Consider the following 27,513-nt stretch of genomic DNA (forward strand, 5'->3'; position numbering starts at 1 on the left):
TTGGGTCATTTTTAACCCTTTCCTCCCCAGTTGGACTCGAGTGGATTTTGGGTTAGATATTGGGGTAATTTTGGGGATTTTTGGGGTAATTTTGGGGATTTTTGGGGTAATTTTGGGGATTTTTGGGTGGATTTTTGGGGTAATTTTGGGGATTTTTGGGGCATTTTGGGTGGATTTTTGGGTCGATTTCAGGCATTTTGGGGTCATTTTTAACCCTTTCCTCCCTGGATGATTCGGGTCAGTTTTGGGTGAATTTTTGCGGTAATTTGGGGATTTTTGGGTCATTTTTAACCCTTTCCTCCCCAGCTGATTCGGGTCAGTTTTGGGTGGATTTTTGGGGTAATTTTGGGCAATTTTGGGTCATTTTTAACCCTTTCCTCCCCGGATGATTCGGGTCAGTTTTGGGTGGATTTTTGGGGTAATTTTGGGCAATTTTGGGGCCGTTTTTAACCCTTTCCTCCCCAGCTGGACGCCGAGGTCCAGGCCCTCCTGCGTCGCTGCGACGGCGACGGGGGGGGAGGGGCCGGGGGTGGGGGAGGGGCGGCCCCGCCCCCCGGGGACCCCCCCGGGGACCCCCCCGAGCCCCCCCCGAACCCCCCCGGGGACCCCGAGAGGAGAGGTGAGCGGGGGAGGGGAATCCGGGGGGTTTTGGGGGAAATTTGGGGATTTTGGGGGAAAATTTGGGATTTTTTGGGGGGAATTTGGGGTTTCTGGGGGGGAATTTGGGATTTTTGGAGGAAATTTGGGATTTTTGGGGAGAAATTTGGGGTTTTTTGGGGGGAAATTTGGGATTTTTGGGGGGAGTTCGGGGTTTTTGGGGGGAAATTTGGGAATTTTGGGGGGAAATTTGGGATTTTTGGGGGAATTTGGGGGTTTTGGGGGGAAATTTGGGATTTTGGGGGGAAATTTGGGAATTTTGGGGGGAAATTTGGGGGTTTTGGGGGGAAATTTGGGGTTTTTGGGGGAAATTTGGGATTTTTGGGGGAATTTGGGGGTTTTGGGGGGAAATTTGGGATTTTGGGGGGAAATTTGGGAATTTTGGGGGGAAATTTGGGGGTTTGGGGGGAAATTTGGGATTTTTGGGGGGGAATTTGGGATTTTTGGGGGGAAATTTGGGATTTTGTGATGGGAATTTGGGGGTTTTGGGGGAAATTTGGGATTTTGGGGGGAAATTTGGGAATTTTGGGGGGAAATTTGGGGGTTTTGGGGGGAAATTTGGGGTTTTTGGGGGAAATTTGGGATTTTTGGGGGAATTTGGGGTTTTTTGGGGGGAATTCGGGTTTTTTTGGGGGGGAATTTGGGATTTTTGGAGGAATTTGGGGGTTTTGGGGGGAAATTTGGGGTTTTTGGGGGGAATTTGGGATTTTGTGATGGGAATTTGGGGAATTTGGGGGTTTTGGGGGAATTTGGGGGTTTTGGGGGGAATTTGGGGATTTTGGGGGAAATTTGGGGTTTTTTGGGGGGAATTCGGGGTTTTTGGGGGGAAATTTGGGAATTTTGGGGGGAAATTTGGAATTTTATGGGGGAAATTCGGGGTTTTTGGGGGGGAATTTGGGATTTTTGGGGGGAATTTGGGATTTTTGGGGGGAAATTTGGGTTTTTTGGGGAGATTTGGGGGGAAATTTGGGGTTTTTGGTGGAAATTTGGGATTTTAGGGGGGGGAAATTTGGGGATTTTGGGGGGAATTTGGGATATTTGGAGGAAATTTGGGGGTTTGGGGATTCAGGGGTGGAAATTCGGGATTTTGGGGGGAAATTTCGGGATTTTGGGGGATTTTTGGGCTTTCAAGAAAATTTTGGGATTTCAGGAGAATTTTTGAGGATTTAGGACGGGAAATTCGGGATTTTGGGGTGGAAATTTGGGATTTTGGGGGAAAACTTGGGATTTTGGGGACTTAGGGCGAGAAATTTGGGATTTTGGGGATTTAGGTTGAGAAATTTGGGATTTTGGGTTGGAAATTTGGGATTTTGGGGATTTAGGGGTGGAAATTTGGGATTTTGGGGTGGAAATTCGGGATTTTTGGGTGGAAATTTGGGATTTTGGGGATTTGGGTGTGGAAATTTGGGAGTTTTGGGTGGAAATTTGGGATTTTGGGTGAAAATTCGGGATTTTTGGGGATTTTTGGGCTTTCAAGAAAACTTTGGGATTTCAGGAGAATTTTTGAGGATTTAGGACGGGAAGTTCGGGATTTACGGGTGGAAATTTGGGATTTTTGGGGTGGAAATTTGGGATTTTGGGGATTTGGGGGGGGAAAATTTGGGATTTTGGGGGGAAATTTGGGATTTTGGGGACTTAGGGCGAGAAATTTGGGATTTATGGGTGGAAATTTGGCATTTTGGTGATTTGGGGGTGGAAATTTGAGATTTTGGGGATTTAGGGGTGGAAATTTGGGATTTTGGGTGGAAATTTGGGATTTTGGGGATTTAGGGGCGAGAAATTTGGGATTTGGGGGATTTAGGGTGAGAAATTTGGGATTTTGGGGTGGAAATTTGGGATTTTGGGGGATTTAGGGTGAGAAATTTGGGATTTTGGGTGGAAATTTGGGATTTTGGGGATTTAGGGGCGGAAATTTGGTATTTTTGGGTGGAAATTTGGGATTTTGGTGATTTAGGGGTGGAAATTTGCGATTTAGGGGTGGAAATTTGGGGGTTGTTGGTTGGAAATTTGGGGGTTTTTGGCTCGTTTCGGGGCATTTCTCGGCCGGGGGGGGCTCATTTGCATACATTAGCATGGCCCAATGGTTTGCAGAGGCGTGGGCGGGGCCCGAGGAGGGCGCGGCCGCCCCGCCCCCGCCCCGGCTCAGCTTCGCCCCCGAGGCCGTGGCCAGGCTGGGGGGGGCCCTGGGCCGGGCCCAGCGGGGGCTGCAGCACCTGGGGGGGCACCTGAGCACCCGCCGTGAGTACCGGGCACACCTGGGCACACCTGGGCACACCTGGGCACACCTGGGCACACCTGGGCACACCTGGACAAAAAAAACCGGGTGAAAATGGGGTGAAAAATGGGGATTTTGGGGGGTAAAACACACCTGGGCACTCAGCTGGGCACACCTGGGCACATTTTGGGCACACCTGGGGGTATCTGGGCACACCTGGGGGTACCTGGGATATACCTGGGGGTACCTGGGCACAGCTGGGCACGGCTGGGAGGGGAGGAGGGAAAAAAACCGGGTGAAAATCGGGTGAAAAATGGGGATTTTGGGGGTTTTGGGGGGGTAAAACACACCTGGGCACTCACCTGGGCACACCTGGCACACCTGGGCACACCTGGGCACACCTGAGGGTACCTGGGCACAGCTGGGCACAGCTGGGCACACCTGGGCACAGCTGGGCACACCTGGGCACACCTGGGCACAGCTGGGCACACCTGGGCACACCTGGGCACAGCTGGGAGGGGCAAGACAAAAAAACCGGGTGAAAATCGGGTGAAAAATGGGGATTTTGGGGCTGGTTTTGGGGGACACCTGGGGGGGTTCAAAGGGGATTTTTGGGGATTTTTTGGGGATTTTTTTGGGGATTTTTGGGATTTCCGGTGGAATTTTGGAATTTCCGGTGGAATCTCGGGAATTCCGGTTGGGTTGGAAGGAATTTTGGGGAATTTTTGGGGTGATTCCAGGGGATTTTTTTGGGAATTTTTGGGGATTTGGGTTGAGTTTTGCTGGGATTTTTCTGGATTTTGGGCAATTTTTATGGGAATTTTCTGGGAATTCTCCAGGTTTTGGGGATTTTGGGATTCCAGGGGATTTTTTGGGAATTTGGGACGAGTTTTGCCGGGATTTTCCTGGATTTTGAGGCTTTTTTGCATGAATTTTGTCCATTTTTGGGCAAATTTTGTCCATTTTTGTGGGAATTTTGCCCATTTTTTGCGGGAATTTTGGCTGGTTTTTGTGGGAATTTTTCTTGGGATTCTGGGAATTTTGGGTAATTCCGGGGGATTTTTTGGAATTTTTCGGGATTTGGGTTGAGTTTTGCTGGGATTTTCCTGGATTTTGGGCCGTTTTTTGCGGGAATTTTGTCCGGTTTTGTGGGAATTTTATCCATTTTTTTGCTGGAATTTTGCCCATTTTTGGGGGGAATTTTGGCCATTTTTTGTGGGAATTTTGCCCGTTTTTTGCGGGAATTTTTCTGGGAATTTTGGGTAATTCCAGGGGATTCTTTGGAAATTTTTTTTTAAATTTGGGGTTATTGTTGCTGGGATTTTCCTGGATTTTGGGCCTTTTTTGCTGGAATTTTGGCCGTTTTTCACGGGATTTTTTTGGGAATTCTGGGAATTTTGGGTAATTCTGGGGTATTCTTTGGAATTTTTCAGAATTTGGGGTTATTGTTGCTGGGATTTTTCTGGATTTCGGTCCTTTTTTCGGGGGAATTTCGCCCGTTTTTGCCCAAATTTTGCCTGATTTTCGTCCGTTTTTCACTGGATTTTTTTGGGAATTTTGGGTAATTCCGGGGGATTCTTTGGATTATTTTTTTTGGAATTTGGGATTATTGTTGCTGGGATTTTCCTGGATTTCGGTCCTTTTTTTGGGGGAATTTCACCTGTTTTTGCCCGAATTTTGCCCGATTTTTGCCCGTTTTTTGTGGGATTTTCGCCCATTTTTCGTGGGATTTTTTTGTTTTTTTGGGGCGGATCCTCCGGAATTCCGGGAATTCCGTGTGATCCGGGATTTTCGGGAGCAGCGGAGCTGCCGGAGCCGGGCCGGGAGCTGCTGCGGGAGCTGCTGCGGGAGCACCGGCGGCTGCAGGAGCTGACGCTGGCGCTGCACGAGAAGCACCAGAGGGAGGCGCTGCAGGTGCGAGTCACGCGTGTGCCACGCGTGTGCCACCCGTGTCACCTGTGTCACACCTGTGTCAGCTGTGTCAGCTGAGTGTCACACCTGTGCCACCTGTGTCACCTGTGTCACACCTGTGTCAGCTGTGTCACACCTGTGTCACCTGTGTCAGCTCAGTGTCACCTGTGTGTCACCTGAGTGTCACCTGTGTGTCACCTGTGTCACACCTGTGTCACACCTGTGTCACCTGTGTCACACCTGTGTGTCACCTGTGTCACCTGTGTCACCTGTGTCACACCTGTGTCAGCTGTGTCTCACCTGTGTCACACCTGTGTCACCTGAGTGTCACCTGTGTCACCTGAGTGTCACCTGTGTCACCTGTGTCACACCTGTGTCAGCTCAGTGTCAGCTGTGTCTCACCTGTGTCATACCTGTGTGCCACCCGTGTCACCTGTGTCAGCTCAGTGTCAGCTGTGTGTCACCTGTGTCACCTGTGTCACCTGAGTGTCACCTGTGTCACCTGAGTGTCACCTGTGTGTCACCTGTGTCACACCTGTGTCACACCTGTGTCATCTGAGTGTCACCTGTGTCACCTGTGTCAGCTCAGTGTCACCTGAGTGTCACCTGTGTCACCTGAGTGTCACCTGTGTCACCTGTGTAACACCTGTGTCACCTGTGTCACACCTGTATCATACCTGTGTCTCACCTGTGTCACCTGTGTGTCACCTGTGTCACCTGTGTCACACCTGTGTCTCACCTGTGTCACCTGTGTGTCACCTGTGTCACACCTGTGTCACACCTGTGTCACCTGAGTGTCACCTGAGTGTCACCTGTGTCTCACCTGTGTCACACCTGTCTCACCTGTCACGTGTGTCACCTGGGTGTCACCTGTGTCACTTGTGTCACCTGAGTGTCATCTGTGTCACCTGGGTGTCACCTGTGTCACTTGTGTGTCTCACCTGTGTCACCTGTGTCACACCTGTGTCTCACCTGTGTCACCTGAGTGTCACCTGTGTCTCACCTGTGTCACTTGTGTCACACCTGTGTCACCTGTGTCACCTGTGTCACCTGTCCTGTGTCTCACCTGTGTCACCTGTGTCTCACCTGTCCTGTGTCTCACCTGTCTCACCTGTGTGTCACGTGTGTGTCACTTGTGTCACACCTGTCTCACCTGTGTCACACCTGTGTCACCTGTCCGTATCTCACCTGTGCCGCCTGTGTCATTTGTGTCTCACCCGTCTCACCTGTGTCATACCTCTGTCACCTGTGTCTCACCTGTGTTGTTTGTGTCTCACCTGCCTCACCTGTCCCAGGTGAACCCTCCAGGACCTTTGCAGTGAAATGACCCCAATTTATTCCATTTTTGCCCTAAAATCTCGGGTTTTTTGCATTTTTTTCGGGTTTTTTCCCCTCACCTGTCTCACCTGTCCCTCACCTGTCTCACCTGTCCCAGGTGAACCCTGTATTAATGAGTTCAGCAGGTTTGCAGTGAAATAACCCCAATTTATTCCATTTTTGCCCTAAAATCTCGCGGGTTTTTGCATTTTTTTCGTGTTTTTTTGCCCCACCTGTCTCACCTGTGTCTCACCTGTGTCACCTTTATCTCACCTGTCCCTCACCCATCTCTCGCCTGTGTCTCACCTGTCCCAGGTGAACCCTCCAGGAGCTTTGCAGTGAATTATCCCCAATTTATTCCATTTTTGGGCTAAAATCTCGGGTTTTTTTGCATTTTTTTCGGGATTTTTTCCCCCACCCGCCTCACCTGTGTCTCACCTGTGTCTCACCTGTGTCTCACCTGTCTCACCTGTCTCACCTGTCCCAGGTGAACCCTTCAGGAGCTTTGCATTGAAATGACCCCAATTTATTCCATTTTTGGGCTAAAATCTTGGGGTTTTTTGCATTTTTTCGGGATTTCCTTGCCTCACCTGTCTCACCTGTGTCTCACCTTTATCTCACCTGTCTCTCACCCATCTCTCCCCTGTCTCACCTGTCCCAGGTGAATCCTCCAGGAGCTTCGGAGCGAAATGACCCCAATTTATTCCATTTTTGGGCTAAAATCTCGGGGTTTTTTGCATTTTTTTCGGGTTTTTTTGCCCCACCCGTCTCACCTGTGTCTCACCTGTGTCTCACCTGTCTCACCTGTCCCAGCTGGCCGAGCTGCAGGACAAGGCGGGCTGGGCCGAGACCAAGGTGCTGGAGCTGGGCACCACGCTGGAGGGGCTGCAGTGGGACAGCGCCAAACTGCGCAAGCGCGAGGGGCGGCTGGACCGGCACCTGGCCGAGGCCCTGGAGCAGGTGACGCACCTGGGCACACCTGGGGGCACCTGGGCACACCTGGGGCACACCTGGGTACAGCTGGGGGCAGCTGGGATACACCTGAGATACACCTGGGGGCACCTGGGGGCACCTGGGCACACCTGGGGGCACCTGGGGGCAGCTGGGGGCACCTGGGATAGACCTGGGGGCACCTGGGGGCACCTGGGCACACCTGGGATACACCTGGATACACCTGGGCACACCTGGGGGCACCTGAGATACACCTGGGGGCACCTGTCCCTCACCTGTAACTCACCTGTCTCACCTGTCCATGTATCACCTGTCCATGTCTCACCTGTCCATCTCACCTGTCCATCTCACCTGTCCATGTCTCACCTGTCCATCTCACCTGTCCATATCTCACCTGTCCATGTCTCACCTGTCCATGTCTCACCTGTCCCATCTCACCTGTCCATCTCACCTGTCCATATCTCACCTGTCCATATCTCACCTGTCCATGTCTCACCTGTCCATCTCACCTGTCCATGTCTCACCTGTCCATCTCACCTGTCCATGTCTCACCTGTCCATGTCTCACCTGTCCATGTCTCACCTGTCCCATCTCACCTGTCCATCTCACCTGTCCCAGCTCACCTCGGGCTCCTACGGCTGCGGCAGCTCCGGCGGCTTCCAGGGGGGTCAGATCACGCTCAGCGTGCAGAAGGTAACCGGGAATTCGGGGACAATTCCAGGGATTTTGGGCAAATCCGGCAAATTTGGGCAAATTCCGCAGTTTTTGGGGGGAAATCTTCAGGAATTTTGGGAATTTTTTGGGGAATTTTGGGTGGTTTTTTTCCCCCAGTTTTGAGATTCCGAATGCGGATTTGGGGCGGATTTGGGTGGGATTTCTGTGGATTTTGGGGATTTGTGTTGGAATTCTGGAATTTTGGGGGTTTTGTGGGAATTCTTTGGGAATTTTGGCTTTTTTTCCTGGGAATTCTCTGGGAATTTTGGGATTTGTGGAATTTTGGGAATTCTTTGGGAATTTTGGGTGGTTTTTCCCACGGTGTGAGATGCTGAACGCGGATTTGGGATAGATTTGGATGGGATTTTGGGGATTTTTTCTGGGATTTTTTCTGGAATTTGGGGATTTTTGTGGGAATTTTCTGGGAATTTTTGGGAATTGTGGAATTTTGGGAATTCATTGGGAATATTAGAATTCTTTCCTCCCAGTTTTGAGATGCAGAATGTGGATTTGGGGCGGATTTGGATGGAATTTCTGTGGATTTTTGGGGTTTTTTTCAGGATTTTTTTGGGGAAATCTTTGGGAATGTTGGGAATTGTGGAATTTTGGGAATTCTTTGGGAATTCCGGGTGTTTTCCCCGCAGTTTGAGATGCTGAACGCGGAGCTGGGCTGGGTTTGGATGGAATTTCTGTGGATTTTGGGGTTTTTTTTGGGATTTTTTTGGGGAATTTTTTCGGAATGTTGGGAATTGTGGAATTTTGGGAATTCTTTGGGAATTCCGGGTGTTTTCCCCGCAGTTTGAGATGCTGAACGCGGAGCTGGAGGGGAACCAGGAGCTGGCCAACTCCCGCATGGCCGAGCTGGAGAAGCTGCAGCTGGAGCTGCAGGCGGCCGTCAGGGGCCAGGAGAGGCTCAAGGTGACACTGGGGACACCTGGGGACACCTGGGGACACCTGGGGGAATTGAGGGACACCTGGGGACACCTGGGGACACCTGGGGACATCAGGGACATCGGGGACACCTGGGGACACCTGGGGACACCTGGGGGGATTGAGGGACACCTGGGGACATCGGGGACATTGGGGACATTTGTGACATCGGGGGGATTTGGGGACATTGGGAATTTTGGGGACATTGGGAATTTTGGGGACATTGGGAATTTTGGGGACATTTGGGGATATTTGGGGACATTGGGGACACTTGGGACATTGGGCACATTGGGGACATTGAAGATTTTGGGGACATTTGGGGCAATGGGGACATCGGGGACATCGGTGGGATTGGGGAGACTTGGGACATTTGGGACATCGGGGGGATTTGGGGACATTGGGGACACCTGGGGACATGGGGGACATTGGGGACATCGGAAATTTTGGGGACATTTGGGGACATTGAAGGGATTTGGGACATCGGGGACATTGGGGGGATTGGGAACATTGGGAATTTTGGGGACATTTGGGGACGTTGGGGGGATTGGGGACATCGGGGAGATTGGGGACATCAAAGACATTTGGGGACATTGGGGGGATTGGGAGATTTTGGGACATCGGGGACATTTGGGGACATTGGGGATTTTGGGGACATTGGGGAGATTGAGGACATTTGGGGACATTTGGGGACACTGGTGGGATTGAGGGACACCTGGGGACATCGGGGACATTGGGGACATTTGGGGACATCGGAAATTTTGGGGACATTTGGGGACGTTGGGGGGATTGGGGACATCAAAGACATTTGGGGACATTGGGGGGATTGGGAGATTTTGGGACATCGGGGACATTTGGGGACATTTAGGGACATTTAGGGACATTTGGGGACACTGGGATTTGGTATATTGGAGGGATTTGGGGACATTTGGGGACATTGGGGGGATTTGGGACATTTTGGTCATGGAGGACATTTTGGGGGCACTGGGGACTCAAATGGTTCCAGGGGTCACTCGGGGTCACTCAGGGTCACTCTGGGTCACTCAGGTCACTCAGGGTCACTCATTGGTCACTCAGGGGTCACTCATTGGTCACTCAGGGGTCACTCAGGGTCACTCATTGATCACTCATTGGTCACTCAGTGGTCACTCATTGGTCACTCATTGATCACTCATTGGTCACTCAGAGTCACTCATTGGTCACTCATTGGTCACTCATTGGTCACTTGGGGTCACTCATTGATCACTCATTGGTCACTCATTGGTCACTCATTGGTCACTCATTGGTCACTTGGGGTCACTCAGGGTCACTCAGGGTCACTCACTGGTCACTCATTGGTCACTCATTGGTCACTCATTGGTCACTTGGGGTCACTCATTGATCACTCATTGGTCACTCATTGGTCACTCATTGGTCACTCAGCTGTGACTCAGTTTCCCTTTACCCGCCCAATTGTCACTGCGCTCGTTACCAGGAGGCCACTAACGAACCCCTCGCCTCCGAGGCTCCGCGGGGCGCCCCGGGCGTGACTCAGTTTCCCCGTCCCTGCCCAATTGTCACTGCGCTCGTTACCAGGAAGCCGCTAACAAACCCCTCGCCGCCGAGGCTCCGCGGGGCGCCCCGGGCGTGACTCAGTTTCCCCTTCACCCACGCAGGTGGCGCTGCGCTCGCTGCCCGAGGAGGCCGTGAAGGAGGCCCTGGAGTACAAGGTGCTGCAGTCGCAGTTCTCGCTGCTCTACCACGAGAGCCTGCAGGTGAAGACGCAGCTGGACGAGGCCCGGGCGCTGCTGCTGGCCACCAAGAACAGCCACCTGCGCCACATCGAGCACATGGAGGTGGGCCCCGCCCGTCCCCCACACCTCCGGGTGTCCCCCCGGGGCGTCCCCCGGGGGTTTTGGGGCGACTCGGGGGCGTCTGGGGTCAGGGAAATGGCAAGGATTGGGATTCAAGATGGCCGCCGGTGCCATAAATGGCGTAAGGCCGTATCCAAGATGGCGGCGGGCGGCATAAGTCCCACAATGCCTTATTCAAGATGGCGACCGGTACCACAAATCCCATAATGCCTTATCCAAAATGGCTGCCAGAACCATAGATCCCATTATGAATCATCCAAGATGGCCGCCGGCGCCATAAATCTCATCATGCCTCATTCAATCCCATAATGCCACATTCAAAATGGCCACCGGTACCACAAATCCCATCATGCCCCATCCAAGATGGCCGCCAGCACCATAAGTCCCATAATGCCTTATCCAAGATGGCAGCCCGCACCACAAATCCCATTGTGCCTTATCCAAAATGGCTGCCGGCACCATAAATCCCATTGTGCCTCATTCAAAATGGCCGCCAGCGCCATAGATCCCATTATGCCTCACTCAAGATGGCCACCAGAACTACAAATCCCATCATGCCTTATCCAAGATGGCTGCCAGCACCACAAATCCCATTGTGCCTTATCCAAAATGGCTGCCGGCACCATAAATCCCCTTGTGCCTCATTCAAAATGGCCGCCAGCGCCATAGATCCCATTATGCCTCACTCAAGATGGCCACCAGAACTACAAATCCCATCATGCCTTATCCAAGATGGCTGCCAGCACCACAAATCTCATCATGCCTCATTCAAAATGGCTGCCCGCACCATAGATCCCATTATGCCTTATGCAAGATGGCAGCCGGTACCACAAATCCCATCATGCTTCATTCAAAATGGCCACTCTTGCCATAAATCCCAAAAATGCCTCATCCAAGATGGCCACCAGAACCACAAATCCCATCATGCCTCATTCAAAATGGCCGCTCTTGCCATAAATCCCAAAAATGCCTCATCCAAGATGGCCGCCAGAACCACAAATCCCACCATGCCTCATTCAAAATGGCCACCAGCACCATAAGTCCCATAATGCCTCATCCAAGATGGCTGCCAGCGCCATAAATCCCATAATGCCTCATCCAAGATGGCAACCGGAACCACAAATCCCATCATGCCTCATTCAAAATGGCTGACGGTACCACAGATCCCATTATGCCTCATTCAAAATGGCCACCAGCACCATAAGTACCATAATGCCTCATCCAAGATGGCTGCCAGCGTCATAAATCCCATAATGCCTTATCCAAAATGGCCGCCAGCACCATAGATCCCATTATGCCTCACTCAAGATGGCAGCCAGAACTACAAATCCCATCATGCCTCATCCAAGATGGCGGCCGGCGCCATTTTGGAGGCGGATCCTGCTGACCCTGGGGGGTCACGTTGGGTTTTGAGGTCCCAAAAAAACAAAACAAAACAAAAAAAAAAAAAAACAGAAAAAAAAATTCTCAAAAATTAATCTAAAAACTTTCTAAAAAATCCTTTGAAAATTTCTCAAAAAATTCCTTAAAACAAATCCCAGAAATTTTTAGGGAATTTTTCTTCTAAATGAGAGGAAAAAAATGTGAGTTGATGGAGAAAAAAAACAGAGAAAAAAATCAAAAAAAATGGGGGAAATGGCAAAAAAATCTAAAAAAACCCAAAAGTGCACAGAAAAAAATCCTAAAAAATTCCCAAAATTCCCAAATTTTCCAGAGTGACGAGCTGGGGGTGCAGAAGCGGCTGCACCCCGAGGGGATCCTTGGGGCAGGTTGAACCACTGGTCCCAAAAAGCCCCAAAATGGCCCCAAAAATTCCTTTAAAAATTCACCAAAATATCCCCAAAAAATCTTTAAAATTTCCTTTAAAAATCAAAAAAAATTCCTTTAAAAATCCCTGAAATTTTTAGGGGATTTTTCTCTTAAATGTGAGGCAAAAAAAAAATCTTAATTAATGGAGAAAAAAAGCAAAAAAACCCACAAAAAATTGGCAAAAAATCGCCGAAAAACGACCAAAAATCGCTAAAAAATTGGAAAAAAATCCCAAAAAATTCCCAAATATTCCCAAAATTCCCAATTTTTCCAGAGTGACGAGCTGGGGGTGCAGAAGCGGTTGGCACAGAGGGGATCCAGCCTGGATCAAAGTCCCAAAAAATCCCTGGGGAAATCCTTTAAAAATCAAAAAAAACTTCCCTAAAACATCCCAAAAATTCCTTTAAAAATCCTGGAAAATTTTAGGGGATTTTTCTTCTAAATGTGAGGAAAAATATTCGAATTAATGGAGAAAAAAAAGCAAAAAAAATCGGAAAAAAAAGGGAAAAATTGGCAAAAAATCACCAAAACACCCCAAAAAAAATGCAAAAAAATTCCCGAAATTCCCAAATTTTGCAGAGCGACGAGCTGGGGGTGCAGAAGCGGCTGCGCACCAAGGGGATCCTTGGGACAGGTGGAAGCAATGGTCGAACCAACAAAAACCCAAAAAACAACAACAACAACAAAAAAAAACCCTCAAAAATTTCCTAAAATCTTTCCAGAAAATTCCTTTTAAATTTCCTTAAAATTCCTTTAAGAATTCCAGAAAATATTAGGTGATTTTTCTTCTAAATGAGGGGAAAAAATTTGAATTAATGGAGAAAAAAAATCGAGAAAAATTGGCAAAAAAATCACCAAAACACCCCAAAAAAGCATAAAAAAAATTGCAAAAAAATTCCAAAAATTCCCAAAATTCCCAAATTTTCCAGAGCGACGAGCTGGGGGTGCAGAAGCGGCTGCGCACCGAGGTGATCCAGCTGGAGGACACGCTGGCCCAGGTGCGCAAGGAGTACGAGATGCTGCGCATCGAGTTCGAGCAGAACCTGGCGGCCAACGAGCAGGCGGGTGAGCACACCTGGGCACACCTGGGCACACCTGGGGGCACCTGGGGCGGGCAAAACACCAAAAAAATGGGGTTAAAAGGAGAAAAAATGGGGTTAAAAGGAGCAAAAATGGGGTTTTGGGGCGCTAAAAATGGGGTCAGGGACACCCGGGTGGTTCTGGGCACACCTGGGCACTCACCTGGTCACACCTGGGCACACCTGGGCACACCTGGGCACTCACCTGGGCACTCACCTGGGCACACCTGGGCACACCTGGGCACAGCAGGGGCATGTGGGAGGCGCCATCTCCCCTGTCTCACCTGTCCCAGGTGAATCCTTCAGGAGGTTTGGAATGAAATGACCCCAATTTATTCCATTTTTGGGATAAAATTTTGGGGTTTTTTGCCAGTTTTTTGGGGTTTTTTTCCTCACCTGTGTCTCACCTGTCTCACCTGTCCCAGGTGAATCTTCCAGGAGGTTTGGACTGAATTATCCCAAATTTATTCAATTTTTGGGATAAAATTTTGGGGTTTTTTGCTGTTTTTTGGGGTTTTTTTCCTCACCTGTCCCTCCCCTGTCTCACCTGTCCCAGGTGAATCTTCCAGGAGGTTTGGACTGAATTATCCCAAATTTATTCAATTTTTGGGATAAAATTTTGGGGTTTTTTGCTGTTTTTGGGGTTTTTTTCCTCACCTGTCCCTCCCCTGTCTCACCTGTCCCAGGTGAATCCTCCAGGAGATTTGCAGTAAAATGACCCCAATTTATTCCATTTTTGGGATAAAATTTTGGGGTTTTTTGCTGTTTTTTGGGGTTTTTTCCTCACCTGTGTCTCACCTGTCTCACCTGTCCCAGCTGAATCCTTCAGGAGGTTTGGACTGAATTATCCCCAATTTATTCAATTTTTTGAGATAAAAATTTGGGGTTTTTTGCCAGTTTTTTGGGGTTTTTTCCTCACCTGTCCCTCCCCTGTCTCACCTGTCCCAGGTGAATCCTCCAGGAGATTTGGACTGAATTACCCCAAATTTATTCAATTTTTGGGATAAAATTTCGGGGTTTTTTTCGGTTTTTTCAGGATTTCCTTGCCTCACCTGTCCCTCCCCTGTCTCACCTGTCCCAGGTGAATCCTTCAGGAGCTTTGCAGTGAAATGACCCCAATTTATTCCATTTTTGGGATAAAATTTTGGGGTTTTTTGCTGTTTTTTGGGGTTTTTTTCCTCACCTGTCCCTCACCTGTCCCACCTGTCCCAGCTGAATCCTTCAGGAGGTTTAGACTGAATTATCCCCAATTTATTCAATTTTTTGAGATAAAATTTTGGGGTTTTTTTGCCATTTTTTGGGGGTTTTTTTTCCTCACCTGTCCCTCCCCTGTCTCACCTGTCCCAGGTGAATCCTTCAGGAGGTTTGGAATGAATTATCCCAAATTTATTCAATTTTTGGGATAAAATTTTGGGGTTTTTTGCTGTTTTTTGGGTTTTTTTTTCCTCACCTGTCTCACCCGTCACAAGGTTTGCAGTGAAATGACCCCAATTTATTCCATTTTTGGGATAAAATTCTGGGGTTGTTTTCCGTTTTTTCAGGATTTCCTTGCCTCACCTGTCCCTCCCCTGTCTCACCTGTCCCAGGTGAATCCTTCAGGAGCTTTGCAGTGAAATTACCCCAATTTATTCCATTTTTGGGCTAAAATTTCGGGGTTTTTTGCCGTTTTTTCGGGGTTTCTTTGCCCCACTCGTCCCTCACCTGTCCCTCACCTGTCCCTCCCGTGCCTCACCTGTCCCAGGAGAATCCTTCAGGAGCTTTGCAGTGAAATGACCCCAATTTATTCCATTTTTGGGATAAAATTCTGGGGTTTTTTTCCGTTTTTTCGGGATTTCTTTGCCTCACCTGTCTCACCTGTCCCTCACCTGTCCCTCCCCTGCCTCACCTGTCCCAGGTGAATCCTTCAGGAGCTTTGCAGTGAAATGACCCCGATTTATTCAATTTTTGGGCTAAAATCTCGGGGTTTTTTGCCGTTTTTTCGGGGTTTCTTTGCCCCACCCGTCCCTCATTTGTCCCTCCTGTCTCACCTTTATCTCACCTGTCCCTCACCTGTGTCACCTCTCACCTGTGTCTCACCTGTCCCAGGTGAACGCTCCAGGAGCTTTGCAGTGAAATGACCCCAATTTATTCCATTTTTGGGATAAAATTCTGGGTTTTTTTTCCGTTTTTTCGGGATTTCCTTGCCTCACCTGTCTCACCTGTCTCTCACCTATCCCTCCCCTGTCTCACCTGTCCCAGCTGAATCCTCCAGGAGGTTTGGAATGAAATGAACCCAATTTATTCAATTTTTGGGATAAAATTTTGGGTTTTTTTGCCGTTTTCTCGGGGTTTTTTTTCCTCACCTGTGTCTCACCTGTCCCAGGTGAACCCTCCAGGAGCTTTGCAGTGAAATGACCCCAATTTATTCCATTTTTGGGCTAAAATCTCGGGAGTTTTTGCCATTTTTTCGGGGTTTCTTTGCCCCACCTGTCCCTCACCTGTCGGGTCCCACCTGCAGGCCCCATTAACCGCGAGATGCGGCACCTGATCAGCTCCCTGCAGAACCACAACCACCAGCTGAAGGGCGACGTGCAGCGCTACAAGCGCAAGCTGCGCGAGGTGCAGGCCGAGATCAACAAGGTGGGCGGGGCCTGGCCCCCGGGGGGCGTGGCCAAAAAACCAGGGGGGGCGTGGCTTAAATGGGAGTGGTCGCTTTAAGTGGGTCTGGCCCCTTTAACTGGGCGTGGTCCCTTTAAGAGTGGGCGTGGCCACTTTAAGAGTGGGTGTGGCCGCTTAAAAATGCGCACTGTCCCTTTAAGAGTGGCCGTGGTAATTTTAAAAGTTTGTGGTCCCTTTAAGAGTGGGTGTGGTCCCTTTTAGACTGGGCGTGGCCACTTTAAGAGTGGGCATGGTCCCTTTAAGAGTGGACATGGCCCCTTTAAGAGTAGGTGTGGTCACTTTAAGAATGGGTGTGGTCCCTTTAAGAGTGGGTGTGGTCACTTTAAGTGGGTGTGTCCCTTTAAGAGTGGGTGTGTTCCCTTTAAGTGGGTGTGGTCCCTTTAAGAGTGGGCGTGGTCCCTTTAAGAGTGGGCGTGGTCCCTTTTGTAGTGGGCGTGGCTCCTTTAAGAGTGGATGTGGCCCCTTTAAGAGTGGGCGTGGTCACTTTAAGTGGGTGTGATCCATTTAAGAGTGGGCGTGGTCTCTAAGAAGTGGGCGTGGTCCCTTCAAGAGTGGGCATGGTCCCTTTAAGAGTGGGCGTGGCTACTTTAAGAGTGGGCGTGGCTACTTTAAGAGTGCGCAGACCCTTTAAGAGTGGGCACTGTCCCTTTAAGAGTGGGCGTGGTCTCTTTAAGAGTGGGTTTTGTCCCTTTAAGAGTGGGTGTGGCCCCTTAAAAAGTCGGTGTGGTCTCTTTAAGAGTGGGCGTGGTCACTTTAAAAGTGGGTGTGGCCACTTTAAGAATGGACGTGGCTCCTTTAAGAGTGGGCGTGGTCACTTTAAAAGTGGGCGTGGCCCCTTTAAGAGTGGGCGTGGCCACTTTAAAAGTGGGCGTGGCCCCTTTAAAAGTGGGTGTGGTCACTTTAAGTGGGTGTGGTCTCTTTAAGAGTGGGTGCTGTCCCTTTAAGAGTGGGTGTGGCCCATTTAAAAGTGGGCGTGGTCTCTTTAAAAGTGGGTGTGGCCACTTTAGAATGGATTTGCCTCTAAGAGTGGGCGTGGCCCCTTTAAAAGTGGGCGTGGCCCCTTTAAGAATAATCAGGGCTTCTGTAAGAGTGGGCGTGGCCCCTTTAAAAGTGGGCGTGGCCCCTTTAAGAATAAACGTGGCTCCTTTAAGAGTGGGTGTGTCCCCTTTAAAAGTGGGCGTGGTCACTCCAAGGGGCGTGTCCACCTTCAAATTGACCTGCGGCCCCTTTAAGATCAGGTGGGCGTGGCCACAAGGGAGACCGCCCCCTTTAAAACAAGGGGGCGTGGTCTCATTAAAATATTCAAATGAGCGCGGCTAAAAGGGGGCGTGGCCACTGACTCCGCCCCCTTTCCCCTCCAGCTCCGCCTCCAGGCCAGCGGAGCCCCTCCCCCGCCCACCCCCGCCCCTCCCCCGCCCCCTCCCCCCTCCCCAAGCCCCGCCCCCTCCTCAAGCTCCGCCCCTCCCCCTGACGAAGCCCCGCCCCCTCCCCAAGCCCCGCCCCCTTCCGACGACAAAGAGGGCGTGGCCTCCTCAGGCCCCGCCCCCTCCCAGGACCCGCCCCCTCCGCCGCCGCCGCCCAATAAGGAGGAGGAGGAGGAGCCCCCAGGCCCCGCCCCCCTCCCAAGCCCCGCCCCCTCGCAAGCCCCGCCCCCTCCCCGCCCCCAGGCCCCGCCCCCTCCCCGGCCCCGCCCCGAGCGGGGGGCGGGGCGGGAGCGGCCCAAGGGCGGGGCCGAGGACGGCAAGAAGAAGGACTCGGAGGTGCTCAAGCAGCTGAGGGCGGAGCTGAAGTGAGTGGGGATATGCTAATGAGATGCTAATGAGGGGCGTGGGGGGGTCGCGGGAGGGGCGGTGAGGCGATTTGGGGGGGGTTGGGAGGGGGTTTCGGGGAGGGTTAGGGGTGGTTTGGGGGGTTTGGTGGGGGTTTTAAAGGGTATTTATGCAAATTAGATGTAAATGAGGGGCGTGGGAGGGGTCCTGGGGTGGCGGTGAGGCGATTTGGGGGGGTTGGGAGGGGGTTTGGGGGAGGTTTAGGGGTGGTTTGGGGGGTTTGGTGGGGGTTTAAGGGGTATTTATGCAAATGAGATGCAAATGAGGGGAGTGGGAGGGGTTCTGGGGGGGACACTGAGGCGTTTTGGGGGGTTTGGAAGGGGATTTGGGGGAGGGTTAGGGGGAATTTTGGGAGGTTCTGGGGGTTTATGGTGTATTTATGCAAATGAGATGCAAATGAGGGGCATGGGAGGGGTCTCAGGGATGCACTGAGGTGATTTGTGGGGGTTTCGGGGGGGTTAGGGGGAATTTTGGGAGGTTCAAGGGGTTTTTCGGGGGGTTTAAAGGGTATTTATGCAAATGAGATGTAAATGAGGGGAGTGGGAGGGGTCCCGGGAGGGAGCTCAGGCGATTTGGGGGGTTTGGGGGGGGTTTGGTGGGGGTTTAAGGGGCATTTATGCAAATGAGATGCAAATGAGGGGAGTGGGAGGGGTCGCAGAAGGGTGCTGAGGCGATTTGGGGGGTTGGGATGGGATTTGGGGGAGGGTTAGGGGGAATTTTGGGAGGTTCAAGGGGTTTTTTGGGGGGTTTTAAAGTGTATTTATGCAAATGAGATGCAAATGAGGGGAGTGGGAGGGGTCGCGGGGTGGCGCTGAGGCGATCTGGGGGGGTTGGGAGGGGGTTTGGGGGAGTTTTGGGACATTTTAGGGGGATTTTGGGGTGATTAACGATGGCTTGGAGGGCGTTAAAGGGGTCTTTATGCAAATTAGATGCAAATGAGGGGAGTGGGAGGGGTCCCGGGAGGGGCGGTGAGGCGATTTGGGGGGGGTTGGGAGGGGGTTTGGGGGAGGTTTAGGGGTGGTTTGGAGGGTTTGGTGGGGGTTTAAGGGGTATTTATGCAAATGAGATGCAAATGAGGGGAGTGGGAGGGGTCCCAGGAGGGGCGGTGAGGCGATTTGGGGGAGTTGGGAGGGGGTTTGGGGGAGGTTAGGGGGAATTTTAGGGGGTTCAAGGGTTTTTTTGGGGGTTTAAGGGGTATTTATGCAAATGAGATGCAAATGAGGGGAGTGGGAGGGGTCCTGGGAGGGCGTTGAGGCGATTTGGGGGGGTTGGGAGGGGGTTTGGGGGAGGGTTAGGGGTGGTTTGGGGGGTTTGCTGGGGGTTTAAGGGGTATTTATGCAAATTAGATGTAAATGAGGGGAGTGGGAGGGGTCCCAGGGTGGCGCTGAGGCGATTCGGGGGGTTGGGAGGGGATTTGCGGGGGGTTTGGGACATTTTAGGGGGATTTTGGGGTGATTAACGATGGCTTGGAGGGCGTTAAAGGGGTCTTTATGCAAATGAGATGCAAATGAGGGGAGTGGGAGGGGTCCCAGGAGGGGCGGTGAGGCAATTTGGGGGGGTTGGGAGGGGGTTGGGGGGGGGGTTAGGGGGAATTTTGGGAGGTTCAAGGGGTTTTTCGGGGGGTTTAAGGGGTATTTATGCAAATGAGATGCTAATTAGGGGTGTGGGATGGTGTAGGGAGGAAACCTTGGAGGTTTTAGGGGGATTTTAGGGAAATTTTTGGGATTTGGGGGACATTTTAGGCGGATTTGAAGGTAATTAGCAATGACTTAGAAAGCATTCAACAGGTGTTTATGCAAATGAGATGCAAATCAGGGGAGTGGGAGGGGTCCCGGGGGGGCGCTGAGGTGATTGGGGGGGGTTGGGAGGGGGTTGGGAGGGGGTTAGGGGGAATTTGGGGAGGTTCAAGGGGATTTTAGGGGGTTTTAAGGGGTGTTTATGCAAATGAGATGCAAATGAGGGGCATTGAAGGGTTGGGGGGGGGTTCCTGGGAGGTTTTAGGGGGATTTTTGGGGCATTTTAGGGAGATTTTGGGGGATTTTGGAACATTTTAGGGGGATTTGGGGGTGATTAACGATGGCTTGGAGGGTGTTAAAAGGGTATTTATGCAAATGAGATGCAAATGAGTTACATGGGAAGGGTTCTGGGGCGGAGCTGAGAGGATCTGGGGAGATTTTGGGGGATTTGGGGACATTTTCGGGGGATTTGGGGGTAATTAACAACGGCTTGGAGGGGGATTGAGGGTTATTTATGCAAATGAGATGCAAATCAGATGGAAATGACTCTCAGAAAGGCGCGTGAGAAGCAGGAGATGAAATTTGGGGTCGATTTTTGGGTCTTTTTCATCCAATTTTTGGGGGGTTTTGGGGTCAAATTAAAGAGTTGGAGACAATTAAATTGATGTGATCATTACAAATATGCAAATGAGATGTTAATGAGATGCAGATTGAACGAGAAATGCACAGGAAATCAAATTCGGTGTCAATTTTTGGGTCATTTCCGGGCCAATTTTTGGGGGTTTTGGGGTCAAATTAAAGGGGTGGAGCCGAATAAATGGGCATGATCAGTATGAATATGCAAATGAGATTGAAATGAGATGTGGATTCGGCGAGGAAATCGCAGGAAATCAAATTTGGGGTCGATTTTTGGGTCATTTCAGGGACAGTTTTTGGGGGATTTGGGGTCAAATTAAAGGGGTGGAGCCAATTAAATGGGCGTGACACTGAATATGCAAATGAGATGGAAATGAGATGCAGATACAGCAAGGAAGGTGCAGGAAATCAAATTCGGGGTCGATTTCCGGGTCATTTCCATATTGATTTTTGGCGGGTTTTGGGGGAACAAAAGGGGTGGAGCCAAAGGGACGGGCCTGGCAGGTTGCGAATATGCTAATGAGATGCTAATGAGATGCAGATTTAGCAAGGCAGTCACAGAAAATCAAATTCGGGGTCGATTTTCGGGTCATTTCCATATTGATTTTTGGCGGGTTTTGGGGGAATAAAAGGGGTGGGGCCAAAGGGACGGGCCTGGCAGGTTGCGAATATGCTAATGAGATGCTAATGAGATGCAGATTTACAAGGCAGTCACAGAAAATCAAATTCGGGGTCGATTTTCGGGTCATTTCCATATTGATTTTTGGAGATTTTTGGGGGAACAAAAGGGGTGGAGCCAAAGGGACGGGCCTGGCGGGTTGCGAATATGCAAATGAGATGCTAATGAGATGCAGATTTACAAGGCAGTCACAGAAAATCAAATTCGGGGTCGATTTTCAGGTCATTTCCATATTGATTTTTGGAGATTTTTGGGGGAACAAAAGGGGTGGAGCCAAAGGGACGGGCCTGGCGGGTTGCGAATATGCAAATGAGATGCTAATGAGATGCAAATGCCCCCAGGAAGGCGCAGGAGAACCAGAAGGAGATGAAGCTGCTGCTGGACATGTACAAATCGGCGCCCAAGGAGCAGCGGGACAAGGTGACGCTCATGGCCGCCGAGAGGAAGAGCAAGGCCGAGGTAATTAACGCTAATTAATGCTAATTAGGCGGTCGGTAACGCCACGGGTGAGGCCGGTGCAGCGGCGCGTCCTAATGAGATGTTAATGAGCTGTTAAGTCGTTGATTTGGGGTTGGAGAAGGAAGGGAAAGGGATGAAATGTGGGTAATGAGATGCTAATTTATGCTAATTAGGCACTCATTAATGCCATGGGTCAGGTTTGTGCAGTGGCGCATCCTAATGAGATGCTAATGAGCTGTTAATGGGTAATTAGGAGTTGATAACAGAAAAAAAATGGGATGAAATAAGGGAATTAGATGCTAATCAATGCTAATTAGGTTTTAATTAACGCTGTGGAAGTGTTTTGCTTCCTTGTTAATGCTAATGAGGCATTAACAAGATGTTAATGAGTCATTAGAGGTTTTTCCTGTTAATTTCTCGATGTGAATTAATTAAATATAATTAATTATTCATTAATTAATTTTTATCAGTTATTATTATAATGATTCTCATTAATTAGTTAAATAGCGGTTAATTAATCATTAATTTGTGACTATTTAAGGGCTAATTAATGATTAATTAATCAGCTGGAGGAGCACAAGCAGCTCCTGCTCTGGTTCCTTAATTATTCCGGTTAATTTCTGTGGGCTAATTAGTTAAACACAGATTAATTAGTCAGTAATAAACAATTAATTTGCAATTAATTAATGACTAATTAACAATAATTAACGAAGCGGAGGAGCGCAAGCGCCGTGAGAACAAGAAGCCACCATTGGTTACCGTGCGTTCATTAATGAACCATTTGTAATTGGTGTTTGATGACATTAACGGTTAATTAACACTAATTAACCGTTAATTAACACTAACTACCGATTAATTAACTATTAATTAATGACTAATTAACAATAATTAACAAACCGGAGAAGCGTGGGCGCCACCAGAACAAGAAGCCGCCGTTCATTACCGTCTGTTCATTAATGAACCCTGTGTAATCATGAATTAATGAGCGGCTCACTAAGGGTTAATTAGCACTAATTACCAATTAATTAACGACTAATCAATGACTAATTAATGGTAATTAATGAGCTGAAGGAACGTGAGCGCCACGAGAACAAGAAGCTTCCGTTGGTTACCATGGGTTCATTAACAAACTGTGGTTAATCCCTTATTGCTGATTGGTTCGTTAATGACTAATTAACTTAATTACCTATTAATTAATGAGCTGGAGGAGCTGCGGGGGCGCTGGCGGGAGCTGGAGGAGCGCGAGCGCCGCGAGAACAAGAAGCTGCCGTTCATTACCGTGTGTTCATTAATGAACCATTTACAGCTGGTGTTTGATGATTGGTTCGTTAATGACTAATTAACCTAATTACCGATTAATTAACGAGCTGGAGGAGCTGCGGGGGCGCTGGCGGGAGCTGGAGGAGCGCGAGCGCCGCGAGAACAAGAAGCCGTTGTTCATTACCATGGGTTCATTAACGAGCTGTGGTTAATCCCTTATTGCTGATTGGTTCGTTAATGACTAATTAACCTAATTACCGATTAATTAACGAGCTGGAGGAGCTGCGGGGGCGCTGGCGGGAGCTGGAGGAGCGCGAGCGCCGCGAGAACAAGAAGCTGCCGTTCATTAATGTGTGTTCATTAACGAACTGTGGTTAATCCCTTATTGCTGATTGGTTTGTTAATGACTAATTAACATAATTACCGATTAATTAACGAGCTGGAGGAGCTGCGGGGGCGCTGGCGGGAGCTGGAGGAGCGCGAGCGCCGCGAGAACAAGAAGCCACCGTTCATTACCGTAGTTAATTTCTGATTGACAAACGGCTCATTAAGGATTCATTAGTGACTAATTAACCTAATTACCGATTAATTAACGAGCTGGAGGAGCTGCGGGGGCGCTGGCGGGAGCTGGAGGAGCGCGAGCGCCGCGAGAACAAGAAGCCGCCATTGGTTACCATGGGTTCATTAACGAACTGTGGTTAATCCCTTATTGCTGATTGGTTCGTTAATGACTAATTAACTTAATTACCTATTAATTAACGAGCTGGAGGAGCTGCGGGGGCGCTGGCGGGAGCTGGAGGAGCGCGAGCGCCGCGAGAACAAGAAGCCGCCGTTCATTACCGTAGTTAATTTCTGATTGACAAACGGCTCATTAAGGATTCATTAGTGACTAATTAACCTAATTACCGATTAATTAACGAGCTGGAGGAGCTGCGGGGGCGCTGGCGGGAGCTGGAGGAGCGCGAGCGCCGCGAGAACGAGAAGCCGCCGTTCATTACCGTAGTTAATTTCTGATTGACAAACGGCTCATTAAGGATTCATTAGTGACTAATTAACCTAATTACCGATTAATTAACGAGCTGGAGGAGCTGCGGGGGCGCTGGCGGGAGCTGGAGGAGCGCGAGCGCCGCGAGAACAAGAAGCTGGCCGACGAGGAGGCGCTGCGGCGGCTGCGGCTCAGCGAGGAGCAGATCGAGCACCTGCAGCGGCGCCTGGCGGCCACCAAGCAGGTGAGGGGGGGCACACCTGGCACACCTGGGCACACCTGGGCACACCTGGGCACACCTGGGCACACCTGGGCACGGCCGGGAGGGGCGGGGCGAAAAAAACCCGGTGGAAATGGGGTGAAAAATGGGGATTTTGGGGGGTTTTGGGTGAGGGATGTTTTGTGCTGTTCCCTGCTGGCGGCCATTTTGTCTGCCCCGCTGGTGGCGGCCATCTTGTGGGCCCCGCTGGGGGCGGCCATCTTGCCATCCCCTGTAGGCGGCCATGTTGGTTGACCCACTTATGGCAGCCATGTTGGCCAATCTACTGATGGCAGCCATCTTGCCTGAGCCACTCAATTTTGGGGCTGTTTTGGGGTAATTTTGGGGTGATTTTGGGGTTGGGTTTTGGGTGATTTTGGGGTGATTTTGGGGTTGGTTTTTGAGCTCATTTTGGGCTGATTTGGGTGGATTTTGGGGCAGTTTGGGGGTGATTTTGGACTGATTTTGGCACTCACGTGGGCACAGCTGGGCACATCTGGGAGGGGCGGGGCGAAAAAAACCCAGTGGAAATGGGGTGAAAAATGGGGATTTTGGGGGATTTTGGGGGTGATTTTGGGGTGAATTTGGGATGGATTTTGGGCAATTTTGGGGTGATTATTTTGGGGTGATTTGGGGTTGATTTTGGGGTGAATTTGGGGAGATTTTGGGGTGAATTTGGGCTGATTTTGGGTTTGATTTTGGGGTGATTTTGGGGCAGTTTGGGAGTGATTTTGGGACTGATTCTGGGTGATTTTGGGGTTGGTTTTTGGGCTGATTTGGGCTGATTTTGGGGTTGTTTGGGGGTGATTTGGGGTTGATTTGGGGTGGTTTTGGCTGATTTTGGGGCAGTTCGGGGATGATTTTGGGCTGATTTTGGCACTCACATGGGCATGGCTGGGAGGGGATGGGCAAAAAAAACTTGGTGGAAATAGGGTGAAAAATGGGGATTTTGGGGGGTTTTGGGCACACCTGGGCACACCTGGGCACACCTGGGCACTCACCTGGCACCCCTGGGCACACCTGGGCACGGCCGGGAGGGGCGGGGCGAAAAAAACCCGGTGGAAATGGGGTGAAAAATGGGGATTTTGGGGGGTTTTGGGTGAGGGATGTTTTGTGCTGTTCCCTGCTGGCGGCCATTTTGTCTGCCCCGCTGGTGGCGGCCATCTTGTGGGCCCTGCTGGGGGCGGCCATCTTGCCATCCCCTGTAGGCGGCCATGTTGGTTGACCCACTCATGGCAGCCATGTTGGCCAAACCACTGATGGCAGCCATCTTGCCTTTCCCCATAAGCAGCCATCTTGCCTGACCCACTGACGGCAGCCATCTTGCCTGCCTTGCTTACGGCAGCCATATTGCCCAGCCCCACGGATGGCGGCCATCTTGCCCCCCCCGCCTGCTGATGGTGGCCATCTTGCCTGCCCCACTCACTGCAGCCATATTGCCTGACCCACTTATGGCGGCCATCTTGCCCAACTCACTTATGGCAGCCATATTGCCTGACACACTTATGGCAGCCATATTGCCTGACACACTTATGGCAGCCATATTGCCTGACTCACTTATGGCAGCCATATTGCCTAGCCCCACTGCCGGCAGCCATATTGCCTGACCCACTTATGGCAGCCATATTGCCTGACTCGCTTATGGCAGCCATATTGCCTAGCCCCACTGCCGGCAGCCATATTGCCTGACCCACTTATGGCAGCCATATTGCCTGACACGCTTATGGCAGCCATATTGCCTGACTCACTTATGGCACCCATATTGCCTAGCCCCACTGACGGCAGCCATATTGCCTGACCCACTTATGGCAGCCATATTGCCTGACCCACTTATGGCAGCCATATTGCCCGACACACTTATGGCAGCCATATTGCCTAGCCCCACTTATGGCAGCCATATTGCCTGACACACTTATGGCAGCCATATTGCCTAGCCCCACTTATGGCAGCCATATTGCCTAGCCCCACTGATGGCGGCCATCTTGCCCAGCTCACTTACTGCAGCCATCTTGCCTAGCCCCACTGATGGCCGCCATATTGCCCAACTCACGGCAGCCATATTGCCCAGCCCCACTGACGGCAGCCATCTTGCCCACTCCGCCCGCTGATGGCGGCCATCTTGCGGGCCCCACCGCCGGCAGCCATCTTGCGGGCCCCGCCCCGCTGACGGCGGCCATCTCGCGTCCCCCGGCGGCAGGAGGAGGAGGCGCTGCTGTCGGAGATGGACGTGACGGGCCAGGCCTTCGAGGACATGCAGGAGCAGAACCTGCGGCTGCTGCAGCAGCTGCGCGAGAAGGACGACGCCAACTTCAAGCTGATGTCGGAGCGCATCAAAGCCAACCAGATCCACAAGCTGCTGCGCGAGGAGAAGGACGAGCTGGCCGAGCAGGTGCTGGCCCTCAAGGCCCAGGTGAGAGCCCCCAGAGTCGTCAATTGGCTGTTAATTGCTGATTAATTAATTATTAATAGGGATTAATAGCCGTTTATTGGCTATTAATAGGGATTAATAGCCTTTTATTGGTTATTAATAGGGATTAATAGCTCTTTATTAGGTATTAATAGGGTTTATTAGCAACTTATTAATTATTAATAAGGTTTATTAGGCATTTATTAGTCATTAATAGCGTTTTTAGCTATTTATTAGTTATTAATAGGGTTTACTTGTTAATAATAGGGTTTATTAGCCATTTATTAGTTATTAGTAGGGTTTGTTAGACATGTATTAGTTATTAATAGGGTTTATTAGTTATTAATAGGGTTTACTAGTCACTTATTAGTTATTAATAGAAGCTATTAGCCATTAATAGGGTTTATTAGCCATTTACTAGTTATTGATAAGGATTAATGGCCATTTATTAGTTATTAATGGGGCTTATTAGCCATTTATTAGTTATTAATAGGGTTTATTAGCCATTTATTAGTTATTAATAGGGATTAGTGAATGGCCGAGCAGGTGCTGCCCTCAAGGCCCAGGTGAGAGCCTGGAAATTCATTAATTAGGCGTTAATTAGTGATTAATTATTAATAGGCATTAATAGCATCTTATTAGTTATTAAACACATTTAATGACTGGCTATTAATGAGCAAATTTTGCTAATTAACGATTAATTAACGGCCCGGGCAGGTGGAGGCGCAGCTGCAGGTGGTGCAGAAGCTGGAGGAGGACGATCAGACACTAATTACCGCTAATAATTGGCTAATAATTGGCTAATAATCCCATAATTTCGCCTATAACCGCCGTTATTTTGGCTATTAATGAGCCAATTTCGCTAATTAGCGCTAATTAGCGATTAATTAATAACCCGGGCAGGTGGAGGCGCAGCTGCAGGTGGTGCAGGAGCCCAAATAGGATAATTCGGACTTCATTAGCTCTAATAATTGGCTAATAATCCCTTAATTTTGCCTATAAACGCCATTATTTTGGCGATTAATGAGCCAATTTTGCTAATTAGCGCTAATTAGCAGTTAATTAATGACCCGGGCAGGTGGAGGCGCAGCTGCAGGTGGTGCAGGAGCCCAAATAGGATAATTCGGACTTCATTAGCTCTAATAATTGGCTAATAATCTCCTAATTTCGCC

At 50.0% G+C, this 27,513-nt stretch overlaps 1 protein-coding gene across 18 annotated transcripts in view; it reads left to right on the forward strand.

The window, feature by feature from the left end:
- The window catches only part of RNF40 (ring finger protein 40), a 51,886-nt gene that overhangs the window by 8,825 nt on the left and 15,548 nt on the right, over positions 1-27,513 (forward strand). For 17 of the 18 annotated variants that reach the window (XM_085593432.1, XM_085593430.1, XM_085593433.1 and 14 more), the window contains 13 exons: positions 466-619; positions 2,749-2,895; positions 4,674-4,786; positions 6,914-7,060; positions 7,670-7,744; positions 8,564-8,683; positions 10,348-10,527; positions 13,284-13,419; positions 15,931-16,052; positions 17,453-17,880; positions 21,313-21,430; positions 23,770-23,919; positions 26,132-26,344. In XM_085593432.1, coding sequence (XP_085449558.1) covers positions 466-619; positions 2,749-2,895; positions 4,674-4,786; positions 6,914-7,060; positions 7,670-7,744; positions 8,564-8,683; positions 10,348-10,527; positions 13,284-13,419; positions 15,931-16,052; positions 17,453-17,880; positions 21,313-21,430; positions 23,770-23,919; positions 26,132-26,344 — 2,103 coding nt within the window. Of the gene's footprint in view, positions 1-465; positions 620-2,748; positions 2,896-4,673; positions 4,787-6,913; positions 7,061-7,669; positions 7,745-8,563; positions 8,684-10,347; positions 10,528-13,283; positions 13,420-15,930; positions 16,053-17,452; positions 17,881-21,312; positions 21,431-23,769; positions 23,920-26,131; positions 26,345-27,058; positions 27,161-27,513 lie in introns of those variants that run through there. The other variant, XM_085593447.1, reaches the window with a different exon arrangement.

The sequence above is a fragment of the Lonchura striata genome, chromosome 16 (genome assembly GCF_050655825.1).
Source record: "Lonchura striata isolate lonStrDom1 chromosome 16, ASM5065582v1, whole genome shotgun sequence".
In the NCBI taxonomy this organism is placed as follows: Eukaryota; Metazoa; Chordata; class Aves; order Passeriformes; family Estrildidae; genus Lonchura; species Lonchura striata.